General features: G+C 54.4%; 1 protein-coding gene across 1 annotated transcript in view; it reads left to right on the forward strand.

Annotated features, from left to right (window-relative positions):
* Nucleotides 1-1894: 1894 nt before the first annotated feature.
* Nucleotides 1895-17516, forward strand: part of SLC4A9 (solute carrier family 4 member 9) — a 53074-nt gene continuing 37452 nt past the window's right edge. Inside the window, exons 1-11 of the mRNA XM_073358090.1 lie at nucleotides 1895-2190; nucleotides 5325-5485; nucleotides 6036-6185; nucleotides 7082-7143; nucleotides 7454-7611; nucleotides 9424-9511; nucleotides 10081-10235; nucleotides 11945-12061; nucleotides 13238-13412; nucleotides 13985-14118; nucleotides 16880-17151. Of these exons, the coding sequence (XP_073214191.1) occupies nucleotides 1895-2190; nucleotides 5325-5485; nucleotides 6036-6185; nucleotides 7082-7143; nucleotides 7454-7611; nucleotides 9424-9511; nucleotides 10081-10235; nucleotides 11945-12061; nucleotides 13238-13412; nucleotides 13985-14118; nucleotides 16880-17151 (1768 nt within the window). The remainder of the gene's footprint in view (nucleotides 2191-5324; nucleotides 5486-6035; nucleotides 6186-7081; nucleotides 7144-7453; nucleotides 7612-9423; nucleotides 9512-10080; nucleotides 10236-11944; nucleotides 12062-13237; nucleotides 13413-13984; nucleotides 14119-16879; nucleotides 17152-17516) is intronic.

Genomic DNA, 17516 nt, shown 5'->3' on the forward strand with positions numbered 1-17516 from the left:
AAGTTGCACTGGCAGGATCTAGTGCATGCCTGCCTCCTGGTGTTTACTGTGTGCAGCCCTGCTCACGTGCTTGGCATCGCCACCTGAGCTTTGGTAACTGCTGTAGCATGTTGTAATGCTGCTCAGGGGTTTGCATCAGCATTCACTAGCAAACAGCAAGGAGGGGTTCAGCCATGCTGACAGCTCTCCATCCTGGCAAGTCTCTGGCTTCCTCCATGGTTTTGTTTTCTTTTGCTCCAGTTAGTGCTTCTGCCCTGAGCAGTCCCTGGAAATCAGGCATCTTCTCTGGGTGCTTCTGGGAAGCTGCTGGGCTTAATCAGTGTGAAATGTGATCCTGGAATGGCCACTTTGACGTTGTAAGCAGTGCTTAATTTGTGCCAGGGCTTGCCAAGGCTGAGCCCCGGCACCTCTGGGCTTGTCAGGTCAGTTATGAAAATAAAAAAATTGCTTGAGCCCCGGCCACTGTTTCATTACAAATTAAGCACCAATCAGCAGTAAATCCTTGATGGACTAGGATTAAAGTCTGTGCAACGCAGGTAGCTTTGGAACTGTTGTCATTTTGTTTTCTCTGCATTGTACCTTTAAATGTCAAGAGTTCGCACACATGTAGCATGTATTTGGGGAGGTCTCTAGGTGTGGTTTACAGCTACGCCAGATAAAAAGGGGGAGGGGGAAACCGAAGCACTGCAGGGAACACCAGTACCCCATGGGAGGTCCCGATCATCCCCCTCACACACACCATATGGTCCACTGGCCCGGATTCCCTCTGTCTGAGAAGTGAATCGCCCTGGCTGCTCTGTGGCCTCTGGCTGGAGTCTGAAGATAGGGGGCGGAGCAGGGTGGCTTCTGTGGGGAGCTGCACTTTGGCCTCTCCTGGGGGGTTAAAAAGCCAGCTGTGGGGTCACAAAGGCAGGGTCTGTGTGTGTTGACTGGGGAGCATAGGAAGAGGGAGGAGACAGTAAAGCTGCCGCTTAGTGCCTGTGTCTCCAGCGTGTGACGCCGGCAATAGGTTTTGGATGGTGAACTCCCTGCCACGGGCACCGAACATTAGAGGAGTACAATAGACAGAGGAACAGCAATGCCAGTAGACAGCCAGGCACCGGCCAGTGGCATTGCTGCCCAAAGGTCATAGTTTTGGCTCCACAGGGTGGCAGGAAATGGATTTCAAACAGGTCCCTGATACTGGGGCTGTGGCAGGCTGCCTGTCCTCTGCTGTGACCTTTCCTCCAGCTGGGGGCTAGCCGCTCAGAGAGTGCCAGCCCTGCCCTGAGGAGAGTACCAGCCCTGCACCCGGTGGGTGATGAGGACTGGCAAAGGGACTGGAAGGAAGGGGAAGAGGTAAGAAAAGGGAGACAAAAGAAGTTGGGGGTCTATATTAGGAGTTTCGTTCCCAACAGGGTTCGGTTCAGGAGGTTCTGGGTAATTGGAGACATCTGCTGAGCCTGACTCCTTCAGGTTCCTAACCTCTCCCCCGATGGGAAAGGCTCCCCCCTGTCAGGCTGTCAACGCCGTGACCCCAAGGCTCAGGCTGCAGCACATCCGGAGCAGGCTGAGGTTTCCGGTACGGTACGATGGTAAACAAGCGTTTTGCAGGCTCAGCCCTGAAAGCTGCCAGGCCGCCCCTGTGACGGGGCAGGCAGCATGGGGCGGCAGGAGCAAGCTGGGGCTGGTGCTTGCAAAGCTGGCCTCCTTATTTTGATAACACTGTTTGGGGCTGGGCTCCCAGGTGTTGGGCTGTGTCTGGCCTAAACAGGCTCAGGGCTTTTATAACAGCAAAATGCCTAGGATTGCCTGAATTAGTGCCCAGCCTGGAGCGTGGAGGGAACCCAGGGCACTGGCAAGGGAGGAGTCCAGGGATGGCCAGGGGCATTTGGGGCAGCAGGGACCTGACACAATGAAAGTGCAGGTGAATGAGGGTGTTCTCACTTACATGGAGGCAGATGCTGTTCCGGAGGCTCAGGGAAGCACCAACCCGACAGGCCCAGATGGGCCCCAAAGCAGAAACTCCGTGGTTATCTGTCAGGCAGTTGGCCAAAGCATCTTCACCTCCAGCGTCTCTTCAGCGGCTGGGCGAGTTGGCTTCCTGTTGCAGAAGGAGGAGGGGAAGGAAGCAAGCTGCCCAGTGCTGTTCATACAGCTCAATGAGCTGTTCAGCACCCCTGACGGCCTGCAGTGGAAGCAGACAGCCAGGTAAGCACTCAGGTGCAAGAGCTAGCCCAGAGAGAGGTGCATTGGAGACCACGTAACAGCGTGGTCTGCTCCTTTAAGGGCTCAAGGCCAGCCTGCCCTGTCCATTAATCAGGGGTGGCTGAGGAGGGGTGGCAACCCCAGGCTGTCAGGGACGAAGGGGCAGCAGAAGCAGGAGGAGGAGGAGGAAGGTCTTTGGTGGGAAGGGAGGCGGTGGAAACCTGCTGTAGAAAGAGGACCTTCAGGGAGGCAGTGCTCAGGAGAAAGAGCAAGGAAGAGGCCTGCAGGAGGGACCAAGAGAGGCGACGGGAGCTGTAGCCCAGGGCGGGCTGAGGAATCACGTTGGTACTTTGCCTATGTTGGGAAATAAAGTTGCCTGGAAAGAGACTATGGCTGTGAGCATGTGTCCTTCATGGGCTGGGGACAGGCCAACACTTTGCAGACCACCAGTCTGATATAGGAGCATGCGGCTTGCCAAAGCAGAGCAGAGCAATGCCCCAGGAAGTCTAGTCTGCTGCTGCTGGTGGAGACCAATGCAGGGGGCTACAGAAAAAGATCTAAAATAGCCATGATGCTCCTAGTGGTGAAATACTATCTCACTGGGGGGAATTCTTCCTGGCCCCAGCTGGAAATATGCTTCCACCCTGACACATGAGGATTATTCCTGGGTATCCTAGCTTGAAATCAGAGATGTTAGGTTCCATCTAGTCCATCGTCTGAGGGCCAACATGCAGGTTGTTCCTCAAAGGGCCTCCACCAACGCAATTTCAAATTACTCAGTCAACATGCAATTATTTGAAACTGAAAAGGCCACTTGCCCCAGCCATGTTGAGAGGCAGCAATTCCAGAGTTTGTACGTCGTCGAGCAGTGTATTGCCTACTCTTTCCCTTTCTGCCTTCACTTTATATTTGTTGCCTTTCACATCCACTGAGCAACCTTTGTCTGTGTGGTTTGGGTTATTCTCTGGGTCCCAGTTTTGAAAAGCCACTGATGGGATCATGCTGCTGTGACGCATGCAAACTAAGCCTGAAGCCCACTGGCATGAGTGTTTTTGTGGTGACAAAAAAATGCCAAGTGGGTGAATAACGCTGAGGGCGGGGCGATCAGCTATTGTTCAGGGGTGGCGGCAGCCAAAGAAAAAGTAAAATATTCTCCAGAGCAAAACGCACTGGGCACATATAATGAGCTGCAAAGGGCGCGTTTCCTTTTTTTGCTGTTGTTAGGGGGAGATAAACAAATGGGTCCAACAGACCCTTTACTACCAACTAGGCTGTCACTGGCACATACCTGTGTCTGCCATCCCTTGCTGGAAACCATGTGAGGGTCGGGTGCTAGAACAGCTCCTGAAAAGGGCAGTTACGCCATCAGACTGACAGGCCAGGAAGAGGAGTTTAGTGGCAGCATGCTGTGTGGATTGAAAGGGGTGATGTGTGGGAGACTAGCCGGAAGGATGCTGCAGTGAGGATGGGAAGGTGAGATCTGGCTGTGATACTGAGGAGGATGAAGTGGCAGGATTTGGAAATGGCCCTGATGAGTGGGGTGAGGAAAGGAAGGAGTCGCAAATAGTCCTGAGATTGTGGGCCCGAGTGATGGGGAGCCGTGGTGGCGTGAGACTGGCAGGGACAGAGAAGGAGGGAAGGAGAGTGTTTGGGAGGGAAAGGAAGGAGCTCAGTTTCAGGTGATGACCACACATCCAGGAGGAGATGTCAGAGCCACAGGCTGAGGTGAGTGGAGGGAAGGAGACAGTTTAGTGGCAGAGGGACAGATTTGCAAGTCATCAGCACAGAGATAACTGAACTCCTGGATTGTCACCAGCATGGATCCCTTAACCTCCAGGGGCAGAGTTCAGAGGGGATCTGTGAGTATCTGGAGGGTGTCTGAGGGAGTCCAGAAGGAGGCTGAACTGGAATCATGTACTTAGTGAGAGGGTGGGGGAAGGGGTACGCTGCCCCATCGGAGACTCATTGCTGAATCTGGGCCTTAGTCTGGTAAACTGGGACCAGTGCCCCAAGAACATGGGGTCTCTTTCCTGAGGGTACAAATCTGCTGCTGCTGGGCTGATCCTCCCCAGCTCCTGGAGCCTGGAACACGTGGCTCGGGAGTTTATGGGGCTGCAGGTTTTTCTACATTCAGAAAACAAGAAGAGGATCCCCAAAGCCTGGCCAATGCTGCCGCACTTATCTGGAGAAGTTCACCATATACCTGAGTTCTGGGCTGGGCCAGGCTCTCAGAACAGCTCGGGGCTTTCCTCTGCTGGATACACCGTCTCCAGGGCCCCCTGCACTGTGCATTAGTCAGGGAGGTCAGGGCCTGTGACTTCAGGGGAATGACTTGGCACTGTTCCCTCTGCAGATCACTGTCACGCTGTTCACATTTTGCAGCCTAAGCTGGCATTCGTCAGAGCAGCTTTCCAGATTGGCCTTAATACAAAGGAAGCCTCTGTGTGCTGTCGGAGTTTGAATGTTTGGAATCTGGCAACACGTGTGGGGATTGCATGGCGTTTGCATTGCGGGCATGCTGGGACTCCCCCAGAGGGCGCTTAGAGGGCACTGTGCTGTCCTGTCCTGCTAAAGAAGGAACAGATAATGCCTGTGTTTACAAGAGAAAAGCTAAGTTCAGTGCTGTGAAGAGGTGCCTGGCTAACAGCCCTGGAGCCAGCTCTGCTCTCTCCACAGCACAAGCAGCGTCTCTGCTCTGATCTGGAGGCACTTCCCTTTTGGTGTAAGAGGCTAGTTCAGTGCCCATGGCCCAGCCAGTCCTTGGCTTCCCTCCTGAGGCTCTGCCATTATCGACCCCCGAGCCATCCCGCCCCCAGGAAAGACCTGTGTGTGACTCAGCCTCTGATGACTTGGTCCCCCCCAGCCCCGTGCTGGCCTCTTGGGGCTCTGATGTCTGTTTCAGTTGGTCCTGCAGAATAATCTCTTTGGTCACTTCCCCCGTGCGAGTTGTGTGAATGGGACCCCATAGCTGACAGCTCACCTTCTTCCTGCACCCTACCTTGACAGAGCCACACACTCCCACTCTGGGAATCCCGCTGTGCTCGTGTGTGGATGTGTCTGGCTCAGCCCTGGGCGTTTCTATCCCTTCAAACCCAGGGCGGCTCCGCTGACGGCCTTCTGGCTTTCTCTTTTCACAGGTGGATTAAGTTTGAGGAGAAGGTGGAAGATGGAGGAGAGCGATGGAGCAAACCCCACATCACAGCCCTTTCCTTACACAGTCTATTTGAGCTAAGGACATGCATCAAGAAAGGGATGGTCCTGCTGGATTTAGATGCTCACAGTTTGAAGCAAATAGTGGGTAGGTGGATAATGTGGGAAGGTCACCTCCCTGGGCCATACCCTTCCCTGGCCACAGGTTGGGCTCCTGGGAGCGCCTTTAATGAAAGTACTGACACCTGCTAGCAAGGTGCATCCCTGGTGGGCTTTATTTGGCTTTGCACTGCAGCAGCACCGGAGATCAGAGCCCCATTGCACCAGGTGCTGGACAGACACATTGTAAGGAACAGGCCCTGCTCCAAAGAGCTTTCCGTTTCAGTAGACAGGCCAGGCCAAGCATTGAGGATTATTATTGCCCAGAGGGGGAGCTGCCTGACACAGCTGTGCTCACCTGGCCCCCAGCGCAGACCCCGCTATGGCGATGGAAGACTGCTTCCTGCGACATAGCTACCGTGCTTGGAGGCAGTGACGTCTCGGCACCAACGGAACCCCCCTTCGGTCAGCGTGTGCTGCGCCTGTGCTCCAGGGCTGTGCCGGTGACATCGCTGTGCTAGTCCAGGCTCCAGAGCATAGACGCAGCCTGCATGTGGCTGAAGCTAGCAATGCTCTGATGCTTTCATTTTGTGTTCAAGAGAAGGTGACTGCCACGCAGATTGATGCTCACGCCCTGAGGCCAGAGGTGAGAAAGAAGCTCACGTCTGTGCTGCTTTGCACCCCCCAGCACCACACCACCAAGTCCCAGCTGAGGATAGTGGCTGAGCTCGGTGCAGCGTGCTGCAGGGGTGAGTGTTCTCTTGGCTATCACCCTCGCTTTCCCTTTTCCCTGTGTAGCTAGATCACGAGGTCCCTAGCTCCAGGCTGCAACAGCACGGGACCCTGGGCTTGTAAAACATCTGGGTTAATATCGTCCAGCATGAATCTTCTGAAAAGGGATGAGGAGAGATGCAGGGAGCACTGAGGACAGGCTGTCAAACTGCAACTCCCAGGGACTCGTTCGAGGCTGTCTGAGGATGTCACAAATCCACAGCACAACCTAGCACAAGCCAAACTACCTGGCTGGCAGCCTTATCTTTGGGATGCTCAGGCCTGGAAGAGCACGGGAGGCTGACGGTCAGGCCAAGGTATTTGCAGAGCAAAGGAAGGGTCCACGGTGGAAAAGCCAGGGAGGGGATGCAGAGCTGGGTGGTGTTTCTAGGCCTGGAATAGCAGAGCGGGAGGTGCATTAGCAGAGTCTGGTAGGGGCCCAGAACTGGCATACGGGGTTGGGGTACTGTGGAGCTGAGTGGGGTTTCTAGGAATAGAATAGCAGGGGGTGAGGTGCAAAAGCAGAGCTGAATGTGGGGGGAAGGTCAGCCGTTCCGGGGAGGTGCAACAGGCCAGGATTCAGGTCCATTGGCAGATCCACAAAAGGCAGTTCACTGGCAGTGTTACCCAGCACTTCCTGGCCAGTGTCTGAATGAAGCAGGCACTGTTACTTCCTTATCTCTACGAGCGATAAGTGCACTTGCTGATTGAAAAGTAAATGTCAACGTCTGTGGATTTCCTCCTGCTAGAGAGCACCTGTGGGAGCAATTCTAAGAAGTGGGCACACGCTGGCTTTGATGTTAAAGCCTTGCAAAGCAGCATTATACATCCCTCCGCAGTTCCTGATTTTAGCGTGTCTCTCTTTGCATTGCAGACAAAGCTCATAACCGGTCGGATCCAGGAGCTGAGATTTCAGAGGCACCCCTCAAGGAGCAGGTATGGCAGGCCAGCTTTGGGCAAAGAACATAGGGTCGTTAGTAGAGCTGGATGGAAAATTATGACTTTTTGGTGGAAAACTGCAAGCTGAAATATATTGCTTTGGAGGAGATGCCACAGGGCCTCAGAGGAGTTGTGGTTTGGGTGCATCATGCTTCCCTTCTCCTCTGAAATAGTTCAGCCTTCAGGACTCAGTCAGACACCTTCCACCAGCACTGAATGTCCTTGAAATAGACCTTGGACACTGAATAGCAATCTGGGACCAATGCGAGCTCGGCCGGTCCTGGACTGAGGCTCTGTTTCATTTCAGCTAAAAAACCAATTCCAGAAGAAGATCCCAGCCGAGGCTGAAGTGTCCAACATTCTTGTGGGTGAAGTGGACTTCCTAGAGAAGCCATTTATTGCCTTCATCCGACTGCAGGAGGCCGTGAAACTCGGGGCCTTGACGGAGGTTGCATTCCCCAGCAGGTAATCATCACCAGAGATCACTGCACTGGAGCCTCTTCTTCCTTTTCAAGTCTCATCAGTTCCTTCCAGCATCACATAGTCACTTCCGTGGTTGGGAGCAAAGAAGTGAGGCTGAGGGTTGGTGATACGGGATCAGACTTTGCTAGCTAAGTGCTTAGGAGTTCCCCAGAAACCATGCACCAAGCCTCCCCTGAATTTCCCAGGGACAGAGCTCCTTGCAGGTGCTCCTACCAGTAGCCTGTCAGCTGTAGCCTGTCAGCCAGTCACTGCAAAGATGCTCAGAGAGCCGCAGCTCCTGATCTGTTAAGTATAACTTGGTACACAATACATTGGTTCGGTTCTTAGAGTTCTCCTCTGTGCTGACTTGTTCCCCACCCGAACCCTGCAGGCACTGGGTCTGTGGTCCTGAGAAGTGGCTAACTCAGGGAGACCTGGGCATAAGTGCTTAGTGGCATTTCTGCCATCACGGTGCCTGCCCCCTGCCAATCCAAGAAAAAAAAATCAGAGCAAAGCAAACACCCCTTCATCCCAATTCTCTGTGTCCATCTCACTGCAAATGGCTAGTGCGAATGAAGGATCTGCCTGGAGGCAGCTGCTCTGGTGTCAGTGTCACACATTCATAGTCCACTGTGGGGCTGCTAAGGATCAGCAGCTCCAGGAGCTCCATTGACAATGCCATAGCACATGGACAAGTTGGGACGCTCTCCCGATGATAATCAGATCATTGCTGTTCAGATAAGCTGCGAGCCCCACCTACAATGCAGACCCAGAACTGCTGGGGGCTCCTAGCAGCCTGCATTTTGTCACAGTGTCGGAAACAGTTCTTCTCTTGTCCTTGCGAAGTGGGCTAGTGGAGACCTAGTAGGGCTTCTTCATTGCTGCTGGGCAAAGCTCTGGACTGTAGACAGTGGGAATAACCCTGCACTGGCCCTCAAGGGGGTGGACCAGCTGGGTTCTGATGGGGCATCCCCAGCATGAGTCTAAGACTCTACATCTCAGATTGCACTTGTCAGCTGGACTCTGGGCTGCGGCAGGAGACACCGTGGAGAGGGCTCCTGGGAAGCCAGCTGGCAGCACTGTGGGAGCTGGGAATGGGCAGACCCTGATTTAGCAGAATTTCTGCTGCTTTATCACAGCTGAGCCCCACACTGCAGGGGCTTTGGCACCAGCATATGATGAGCCAATCTGCTGCCTGGACTCTGGGATCTCCCAGTCATCTACATGCTCTCCGAAGACTGACACTTGCTCTGTCCCACCTCCCAACTGCTGTGATGGAGAGCCTGACTGCATGCAGTCAGCAGCGGGGCCCTTCCTGCTAAAAGGGGACATGGGCTGCAGGATGTGCCAGGTGGGGAATATCGGCACGGAGATGGTATGGGGATGGGAGCAGTGTAAACGCCTAGATGAAGAGACTGATCTAGTGACAAACCCCCTACTCTCAACAGTGTTGAATCTCGGTGCCTCACACCAGGGTGTCTTTACCTTGCACATGCTGAGCGTGATTTGCAAAAGCCCACAGCACTGGAAGTCAATGGCCAGCTGCTGCCAGCAACTTCACCATGAGTTTTATCATGAAATGACTGGGATGGGGGCGGGGCGCGTTTGCGAGTCCCACCGACTGGTCATGGCAAGGCTGAGGCAAAGGGCAATACGTTTACCCCAATCTCTCCAAGCCTTCTGGTACCACAGCCCCTCACTGACCCTAGGTGACTGAGCTCTTTCAGCCAATTTAGAGAGGTGGTGTGTCCTTGGCCCTCGGAGAGCTCACTTCAGAAGTGGGGGCATTTCTCACTGTTTCTGTGTTCTCCCTAGGTTTCTTTTTATCCTCCTGGGCCCCAGAGCCAAAGTGAAAGCCTACCATGAGATTGGAAGGGCCGTGGCCACGGTACTGACGGACGAGGTGAGCCCATGTTTCGGAGACGGTGCTGTGGGTGGGAGATTTAGCAGCTGTATGGAGTATCAGTATTAGACGTTGGCACCATCTCTGAGGAAAGCCAGGGGGCCAGTCTTCATAGGCGAAGCCAATAGGAGCTCATTCTCACCCCACCGCCAACCTTCTGATCCTCTTCTGTAGGTCCCAAGCTGGAAGGATGGAGAAATGGGTCAGCACTGGATCAGCCCACTGTTCTCCTTCGCCCTTCCCAAGGATTAGATGGCGATGATATTAAGGCTGTGCTTTGCAGAGACTAAGGGAGTTAGGAGTCTGAATCCCAGTGAAATGCAATGGGAGTTGGGCCTGGAACTCGCTCAGGTTCCTTTGGAAACCCCATTTGAAAATCCCAATGGCGGGAGGCTGACTTAGCACACAGGGCACATAGGGTGGGAAGGATCCTTACCCCATCTAGCATTAGCAGAAACCTGTAATCAGTCCTAGCAGTTCCCTGTGCTGGGCTGAAGCATTTAGCGTTCATCTCAGCCAGTGGTCGTGCACAGGGATTCACTGGATAATGTAACTGCGTTTCCCTCCAGCTCTTCCAGAGGGTTGCCTGTCAGGCTCAGGACAGAGAAGACCTCGTTGCAGGGATTGATGAGTTTCTGGATGAACTGACTGTGCTGCCTCCAGGCAAATGGGACCCGACCATCCGAATCCCTCCGCCAAAGTGCCTGCCCTCTCCACACAAGAGGTACCAGAGCAGGAGAACCCAGCAGCTTTCGGGGGCTCTTTTACTAAAGACCAGAGCTGGGCCCGAGGCACAAAGCTGAGCTCTGGCTCTGAAATTCCCCCTCCTTCCCCTGGTGCAGGGCATTCAAATCCAGCCCCCGCTCTGCTGACGCTATGCAGAGCGTTCGGAGCAGCAGCAGTCAGATTCACACTGACAGTGTCATGTCCCGCAGCTGCCTCCCCGCTGCCAGAGCCTTTCCCCGCCACAGGGAGCTGCCGGAGCCTTTCCCCGCTGCTGCAGTGAAAGGCTCTGGCATCGGGTAAAAGCCATGGCAGGGAGAGTCAGCGGGGAAAGGCTTCGGCAGCTTCCTGCTGCTGAGCTGTTCCCCGCTGCCTCCCCCTGCCAGAGCCTTTCACTGACCCATGTAACTGTGCCCCACAGTGTGGACGCAGCCTGGTTTTCACTGCAGTGTGTAGCTACACATGCCCTGCATGCTGCTGCATGTGGTGTGCAGTGTAGATGTAACCTTAGGGATCCAAGGTGACAGGGCTGACAAGGGAGCAAACTGACTGAAGGGCAGTCCAGAGAGTGGATGTGAGGTTGGCAGCCTCAGGGAGCATCTTGTGGGGGCTCTGCCTGCGCCATCTGTTGGGGTGAATGTCCACCCTTTGCCAATGCAGTCCTCACCACTGGGGCATGCTCTGGTAGCCTCAGACAGCAGCAATGGCTCTAAGTGTCTTTGCCCATCCAAAGTTGGGCAGGACATTATGGCCCTCACAAGTGCCCTGCCCTTTGTCACCTGCACGTGTGATTCCTCCAATGCACTCTCCATGGGGCTAACCTTCAGCTTGTGCAGAGGAAACACACCTTCCAGGTGGGGCAGGTCACTAGCAGCACATGGCACTGACACGCCAGGCTCTGCATTGGCTCATGTGTCAGGCAGAGCTCCCAGGGTGACCCCCGCAGGTCACCCAGGTGGAGTCAATTTGAGGTCAGTTCACCATCCTTCCAGCCCTGAATGGGGTGGGGTGGGACCCAGTTAACTGAGGTGCTCCCCCTCGGTCCCTGTATCCCATCCCCGTGGCTAAGCTCTGCAAGGTTCTCTTGCTGTCAGGCCCAGAGCTGCGCTGCCCAGCTGGAGTGGCAGGGTGTTCTCAGCGGGAAAGGCTCTCTGCATCGCTGCAAAGTATTCCAAGTCGTGGTTTAAAACTTAAATGCTCTGCGTGGCCACAACCTGGCCTCTAGACCCTACGCTCCGCTCGATGATAAAACTAGTATCCCGCCACTACTTCCCATTTCTGTGTATTCCCTCTCCCATATATCTGGACCACTGAGATGCAGCTTCCTCTGGGGACGGAAGTGGAAGGATCAGCTGTACTGAGACTCCCAGAGAGCAGTGGGGTTGAGGTTTCAATACCAAAAATCGCCCAAGGAACTAGGCTGGGTTTCGTTAATGTGGATGGTTCTAGGCTGACACCCTCCCACTTTAAGAAAAGGAGTACTTGTGGCACCTTAGAGACTAACCAATTTATTTGAGCATAAGCTTTCGTGAGCTACAGCTCACTTCATCAGATGCATCTGATGAAGTGAGCTGTAGCTCACGAAAGCTTATGCTCAAATAAATTGGTTAGTCTCTAAGGTGCCACAAGTCCTCCTTTTCTTTTTGCGGATACAGACTAACATGGCTGCTACTCTGAAACCTCCGACTTGAGTTTCTCTTGTTGTTTCAGGATCTCCAGGCACCTCCGGGAATGGAAATCTCACTGCAAAGGGAACATGTCTGCAGCCGACGACAGATATACCCATGGGCACCAGCCTGTCAGCGAGGAGCTGCAGAGAACAGGAAGGTAAGTGCCCGCCCAGGGAGGTTACAGACATTTGCCTTAAAGAAAATCAGCTAGAGTCAGCCCTGGCATAAGTAGTTGCAGTTCTCCTGAGTCAGTGGACTGGGGCCCGCTTAACCAGGGCTCAGTTTAGCCTGGAGCTGGGGGCCCTGTAGTTAGTGCTCTGTGCTGGCACACAGTAGACACAGGTGCATTCCTAGGCCTGGTTTCTCACTGCCAGATTGGTAGCCGCTGGCGGCTCTGGAGAACCGCAGGAGACACCTGAGTTGGGTTTCTGGCCCTGATCTCTTGTTTTCCGGACCCTGGGGTGGAGATTCTCCTGGCAGCACATCAGAGACCCAGAATACATTCCTAGGCCAGTGTCTCATCTTGGGGCTGCTCCAGACAGGCAAATAAAAGACCAGGGTTCAGTTCCTGGGGATATTTAGAAGATATGGAGCGAGGCATATCCTGACTTCATTTCAGTAAGTGAGTCTCTAAGCTCTGTAGGGCAGGGGCCAACCTCATGTTCATACAGTGTCTCGCACAATGGGGCCTGGTTCTGACAGGGTTCTTGAAGAGCAACTCGGTTACAGATAAGAAAGAAATAGCACTGACAGGGCTTGACAAGCTTTTCTTGTAGTCCCCAAGGTAAACAATGACCTCCGGTCAATAGAGATTGGCCTGAACCAAACCCCTGGATCCAAATTCTGTCTCCACCCTTGAGATCTGGTGCACACCAGAATTGATGCGAACTAACAGTCCGGAACTTGGCATTTCAAAATATGGACCTGAATCTGAACCTCTCAGATTCCAGGGTGTTGGGGGCTGGGAGTCAGTGTTCATATCTGCCTGGTACAGCTGCAGACTCAGACCTGACCCTGGGATTCAGGGGGGCTTGGGCTCAGCCCATCTCTGGCATTTCTCTCTGGTCTGCACATCAAAAGGTGTCAATATCTGCTTTAAAATAGGCCCTCAAGTGGGCCAGCCACTAGGGGGCAAGGTAGCATTGGGTTTGGTAGCTTCCTTGAAGCTGTTGCTTCAGGAGAGAAAATAGCTCTGTTCTAGGATTTTTCCTGCAGAGCTCTCTCAGGTCAGCCTTGGCTAAGCAGGGGATCTTGCTTGTACAGTATAGAGTGACTGGTGTGGAGGAGTCCTGCTCTCTGGCATGAATCTCCTTGTTTCCATGTTGGTCTGCAGGTTATTTGGAGGGCTGGTAAACGACATCCGGAGGAAGGCCCCTTGGTACTGGAGCGACTTCTATGATGCCCTGAACGTCCAGTGCTTTTCGGCTATTCTCTATATCTACCTGGCGACTGTTACCAATGCAATTACTTTTGGTGGCATGCTGGGAGATGCTACCGATAACATGCAGGTCTGTGGTAGCCTCCAGCGTGACGCCCCTTTGCCTGTGCCATGGTGACGTGTCATCCCCTCTGTAGCAATGTCGTTGTCTTTCTTGCTCTGATGGACATTGTGGCCAGTGAATTGTGGCTGAGTGAATCATAAGTAAACCAGGTGCCAGCTGCCATATTAATAACAGAGTGGAGGAGACGGGGCAGTTGGTGTTCAGTAATGCCAATAGGTAGCATTTAGCTAGAGCTTTTCATCTGGAGATCTCAGAGCACTTGAGTTCCTGATGGTGCCTCTGTTTTGAGATGTGGTCCACCAGTCTGAGTAGAGGACTGGGAGCCACCCAATCCTGCTTCCTTAGGCAGAGCTGAAGTTACTGAAGATTTGCTGGGACTCTAAAGAGAATTGCACCACACCTGACAGCAAACATTTCTCCAGGTGCAGCTGCTCACCAATTCAGACAAACCAAACTAGCACTGTGTGTAACAGTGCCACCTGGCTACTGTAAAGTGACACCGGTCTCCTCTGACGGAACTCTTACTTTGTGCCTTTCTGAACGGCTCATGCTTCATGGGGTTTCTCCCTGTGTTTCAGGGAGTGCTGGAGAGTTTTCTGGGCACCGCTGTTGCTGGAGCAGTCTTCTGTCTCTTTGCTGGCCAGCCGCTCACCATCCTGAGTAGCACTGGCCCCGTCCTAGTCTTCGAACGGCTCCTCTTCTCCTTTAGCAAGTGAGTAAAGGCCTGTCTCAAGCCTGTCCCTTGCCCTGAATGGGTCCAGTGAGCTTTCTGTCCGCTTCAAATGAGACTTGCACCTCTTTGGATACTGACTAATCCCAGGTGTTTAACACTTTAGGCCTGGCTGGTTTTCTAAGGGATCTGTTGGGCCACTGGGGGTACTGCTGTGCTAGGGGAGAGGGAGGGCTTCTGCTGTGACTCTGGGAAAGAGCTAATCCTCCATTCGGCCCTGGCATCACCTGAAGAGAACCCCCTTGTTTCCAGCCTCCCAGCAAGACCAGCCCTCACCCCCGGCCCCCACCACTTGGTCAGTCTCCCAGTGAAGAGCCCAGGGACTCATATCTCACACCCCAGTTCCAACATCACGCAAGAGAAATGATTCCTGCAGGATTCACGGCCAGGCCTGGAGCAGTGAGCTGGAGTTAGCAGACGTGCTGAGCTTGCCTCAGCCACCGCTGACCTCAGAATTGTGCTCCATATCTCTGTGCGATGGCCATGGCATTAGAAATCGCTCTGGGGACTCAAACACAGCCTCGGAGTGGGGAGAGCTGGGGTCTATTCCCAATCTTGCTACTGTTGCACAGTATCACCTTGGGCATGTCTGTTAGTGTTCGCTTCTCTGGGCTCTGTTTCCCAATGTGTAGAAGGGGGCTAATGATGCTCAGCTGCCTGACAGGCTGTCATGAGGTACTAACAGGAGTGTCAGATGTAAGACGTGGGAGATAATTGTCCTGCTCTAGTCAGCACTGGGGGGGCCTCAGCTGGGGTACGGTGGCCAATTCTGGGTGCCACATCTTGGGGAAGATGGGGACAAACTGGAGAGAATCTAGAGGAGAGCAACAAGACTGGCAGAAGGTTTAGAAAGCCTGGTCTGTGAGGAAAGGTTAAAAACTGGGCATGTTTAGTTTGGAGAAAAGAAGACTTGGGGGGCCTGGTCGGTGGCTGGAGCCCCCCTTTGGGGAGGCTAGCCCCGGCTCCGCCCCTTCTGCTCACCCCCACCCTGCATCTGGAGCCCCAAATCTCCTGTTCCCCCGCACCCGAAGGAGCCCCAACCTCCCCCGCAGTGCCCAGAGGAGCTCTGAGTGCCCCCACCCTTGGCCAGAGGAGCCCCAGGCTGACTGAAGCCCCGAGGCCCCACTCCCACCTGCCTGGAGGAGTCCCAAGCCAGCAGCAGCTGCGCTGCACCTCCCCTCTCCAGACCCCAAGCTGCCCAGGGCAAAGTGTCTCTGGTCCAGAAGAAGCTTTTGCTATGCCCCATGCAGGTTCTGGGGCAGCTAAAGAGATGGTATTTGCTACTCAGTCCAGAGAGATTACTGATTACCAAGAAGCTGAATAACACATACCACCTCCTCAGCCGCCCCAGAACCCGCATGGGGCATAATAAATCAAAAACTTGCCCCCAAAAGCCCGGTGGCCACGGCAGCACCAGGGGAGGCAGAGCCTCCCCTGGCCTATTATACCTGCTGCCCATGTTGGGGGGCCCTGATAGCAGTCTACAAATCTGTTAAGGGCTGTTCTAAAGAGGATGTGATCAATTGTTCACCATTCCACTTAAGGTCGGACAAGAAGTAATAGACTTAATTTGTAGCAAGGCAGATTTAGGTTAGACAGTAGGAAAAAATTTCTAACTCTAAGGGTAGTTAAGCTCTGGAGCAGGCTTCCAAGCCAAGTTGTGGAAACCCCGTCACTGAAGGTTTTTAAGAGCAGGTGAGACAAACATCTGTCAGGGCTGGTCTAGGTTTCCCCGGTCTCGCCTCAGCGCAGGGGCTGGACTTGATGACCTCTCAAGGCCCTGCATTTTTGTGATTCTATGAGCTCCATCCAGCACACTGAGGTCATTGGCCAGGTGGCACTAAAGACAGGCAGAGCATGCTGCTATTAGCCATTAGTAGGGCTCCGTATCTGTCACGGAGGTCATGGAAGTGATGGATTCCACGGCTTTCCGCGACCTCCGTGACTTCTGCGGGGGCCAGTGTGGCTGACCCCAGGGCCGCCCAAGCAGCTGGATCCGGGGCCAGCTGCTCAGGTGGCCCCCAAGACAGCCACACGGGCTGCTGCTGGAGTGTCCCTGGGGACAGCCACACCAGCTGCTGCTCTGGTGGCCCATGGCAGTTGTCCTGGGGTGGTCGGAGCAGCCACGGTCCACTGGTCCCGGCAGCGGTCCCCAGGAGGCTGGCCGGAGCAGCCATGGTCTGCTGGCCCCAACAGAGATCCCCAGGAGGCCGGCCAGAGCAGTCACAGTCCACTAGCCCTGGCAGCGGTCCCCGGGAGGCTGGCTGGAGCAGCTGCAGTCCATGGCTCTGGGCAGTGGTCCTTGGGCGGGCGGCCGGAACAGCTGCGGTCTGCAGCCCCCACCAGCAGTCCCTGGGTAGGCCAACCAGAGCAGCGATACTCCCCAGGCGGCCAGCCGGAGCGGCCATGGTCCACGGCCCTGGCCAGCAGTCTCCAGGCAGCTGGCTGTCTGGAGCAGCTGCGGTCCCCAGCCGGAGCAGCTGTGGTCTTCTGACCCTGGCAGTGGTCCCTGGCCAGCTGGCCAGAGCAGCCGTGGTCCACAGCCCCTGGCAGCTGGTGCCGCTGGCCCCGGGCCCCCCCACAGCAGGTCAGGGGCCGTGAATTTTTGTTTGTTGCCCGTGACCTGTCCATGACTTTTACTAAAAATACCCATGACTAAATCATAGCCTTAGCGATTAGAGTTAAGTGTCATGTTCTGTGCGTGACTGATTCATTGAAACACTTGGACCCATCCCTTCACCAGAGACTACAGCCTGGATTACTTGGAATTCCGCCTCTGGATTGGCCTCTGGGTGGCCTTTTTCGGACTGATTTTGGTGGCCACCGAAGCGAGTTACCTGGTGCAGTATTTTACCCGCTTCACTGAAGAAGGCTTCTGTGCCCTCATCAGCTTCATATTCATCTATGATGCCGTGAAGAAGATGCTGAGTTTGGCGGGCAGCTTCCCCGTCAACTGGGATTATAAGATCAATGATGTCACCCTCTATGGCTGCATCTGTAACTCGTCTGGCACAGGTAGGAGCAGGCTGGGAGGGTCCCTGCATCTCCGTTTGCCCGGGCGGCTGCATGTTTCTGTCAGTAGTGCTGGGACAGAGCTCTGTGCATTGGAACAGGTCTTAGAAAGCAGCAGTTCTGCAGTGCTTGTCCCCTCCGAAAAGGAACTGGTGTTATTATTCGTATTGTGCTAGCACCCAGGAGCCACGGGCACAGACCAGGCGCTAGGTGCTGTACAGACACAGGACACAAAGACAGTCCCTGCCGCAAAGAGCTGACAGACTGAGACAAGAGACAAGAGGCAGAATTCAGACTGATGGGGAACATAAGGAAACAACGAGACAATACTGTCAGCATGACAGGCTGGGTGGTCTCTGTATACCAGC

Source organism: Lepidochelys kempii, chromosome 8, assembly GCF_965140265.1.
Source record: "Lepidochelys kempii isolate rLepKem1 chromosome 8, rLepKem1.hap2, whole genome shotgun sequence".
Lineage (NCBI taxonomy): Eukaryota > Metazoa > Chordata > Testudines > Cheloniidae > Lepidochelys > Lepidochelys kempii.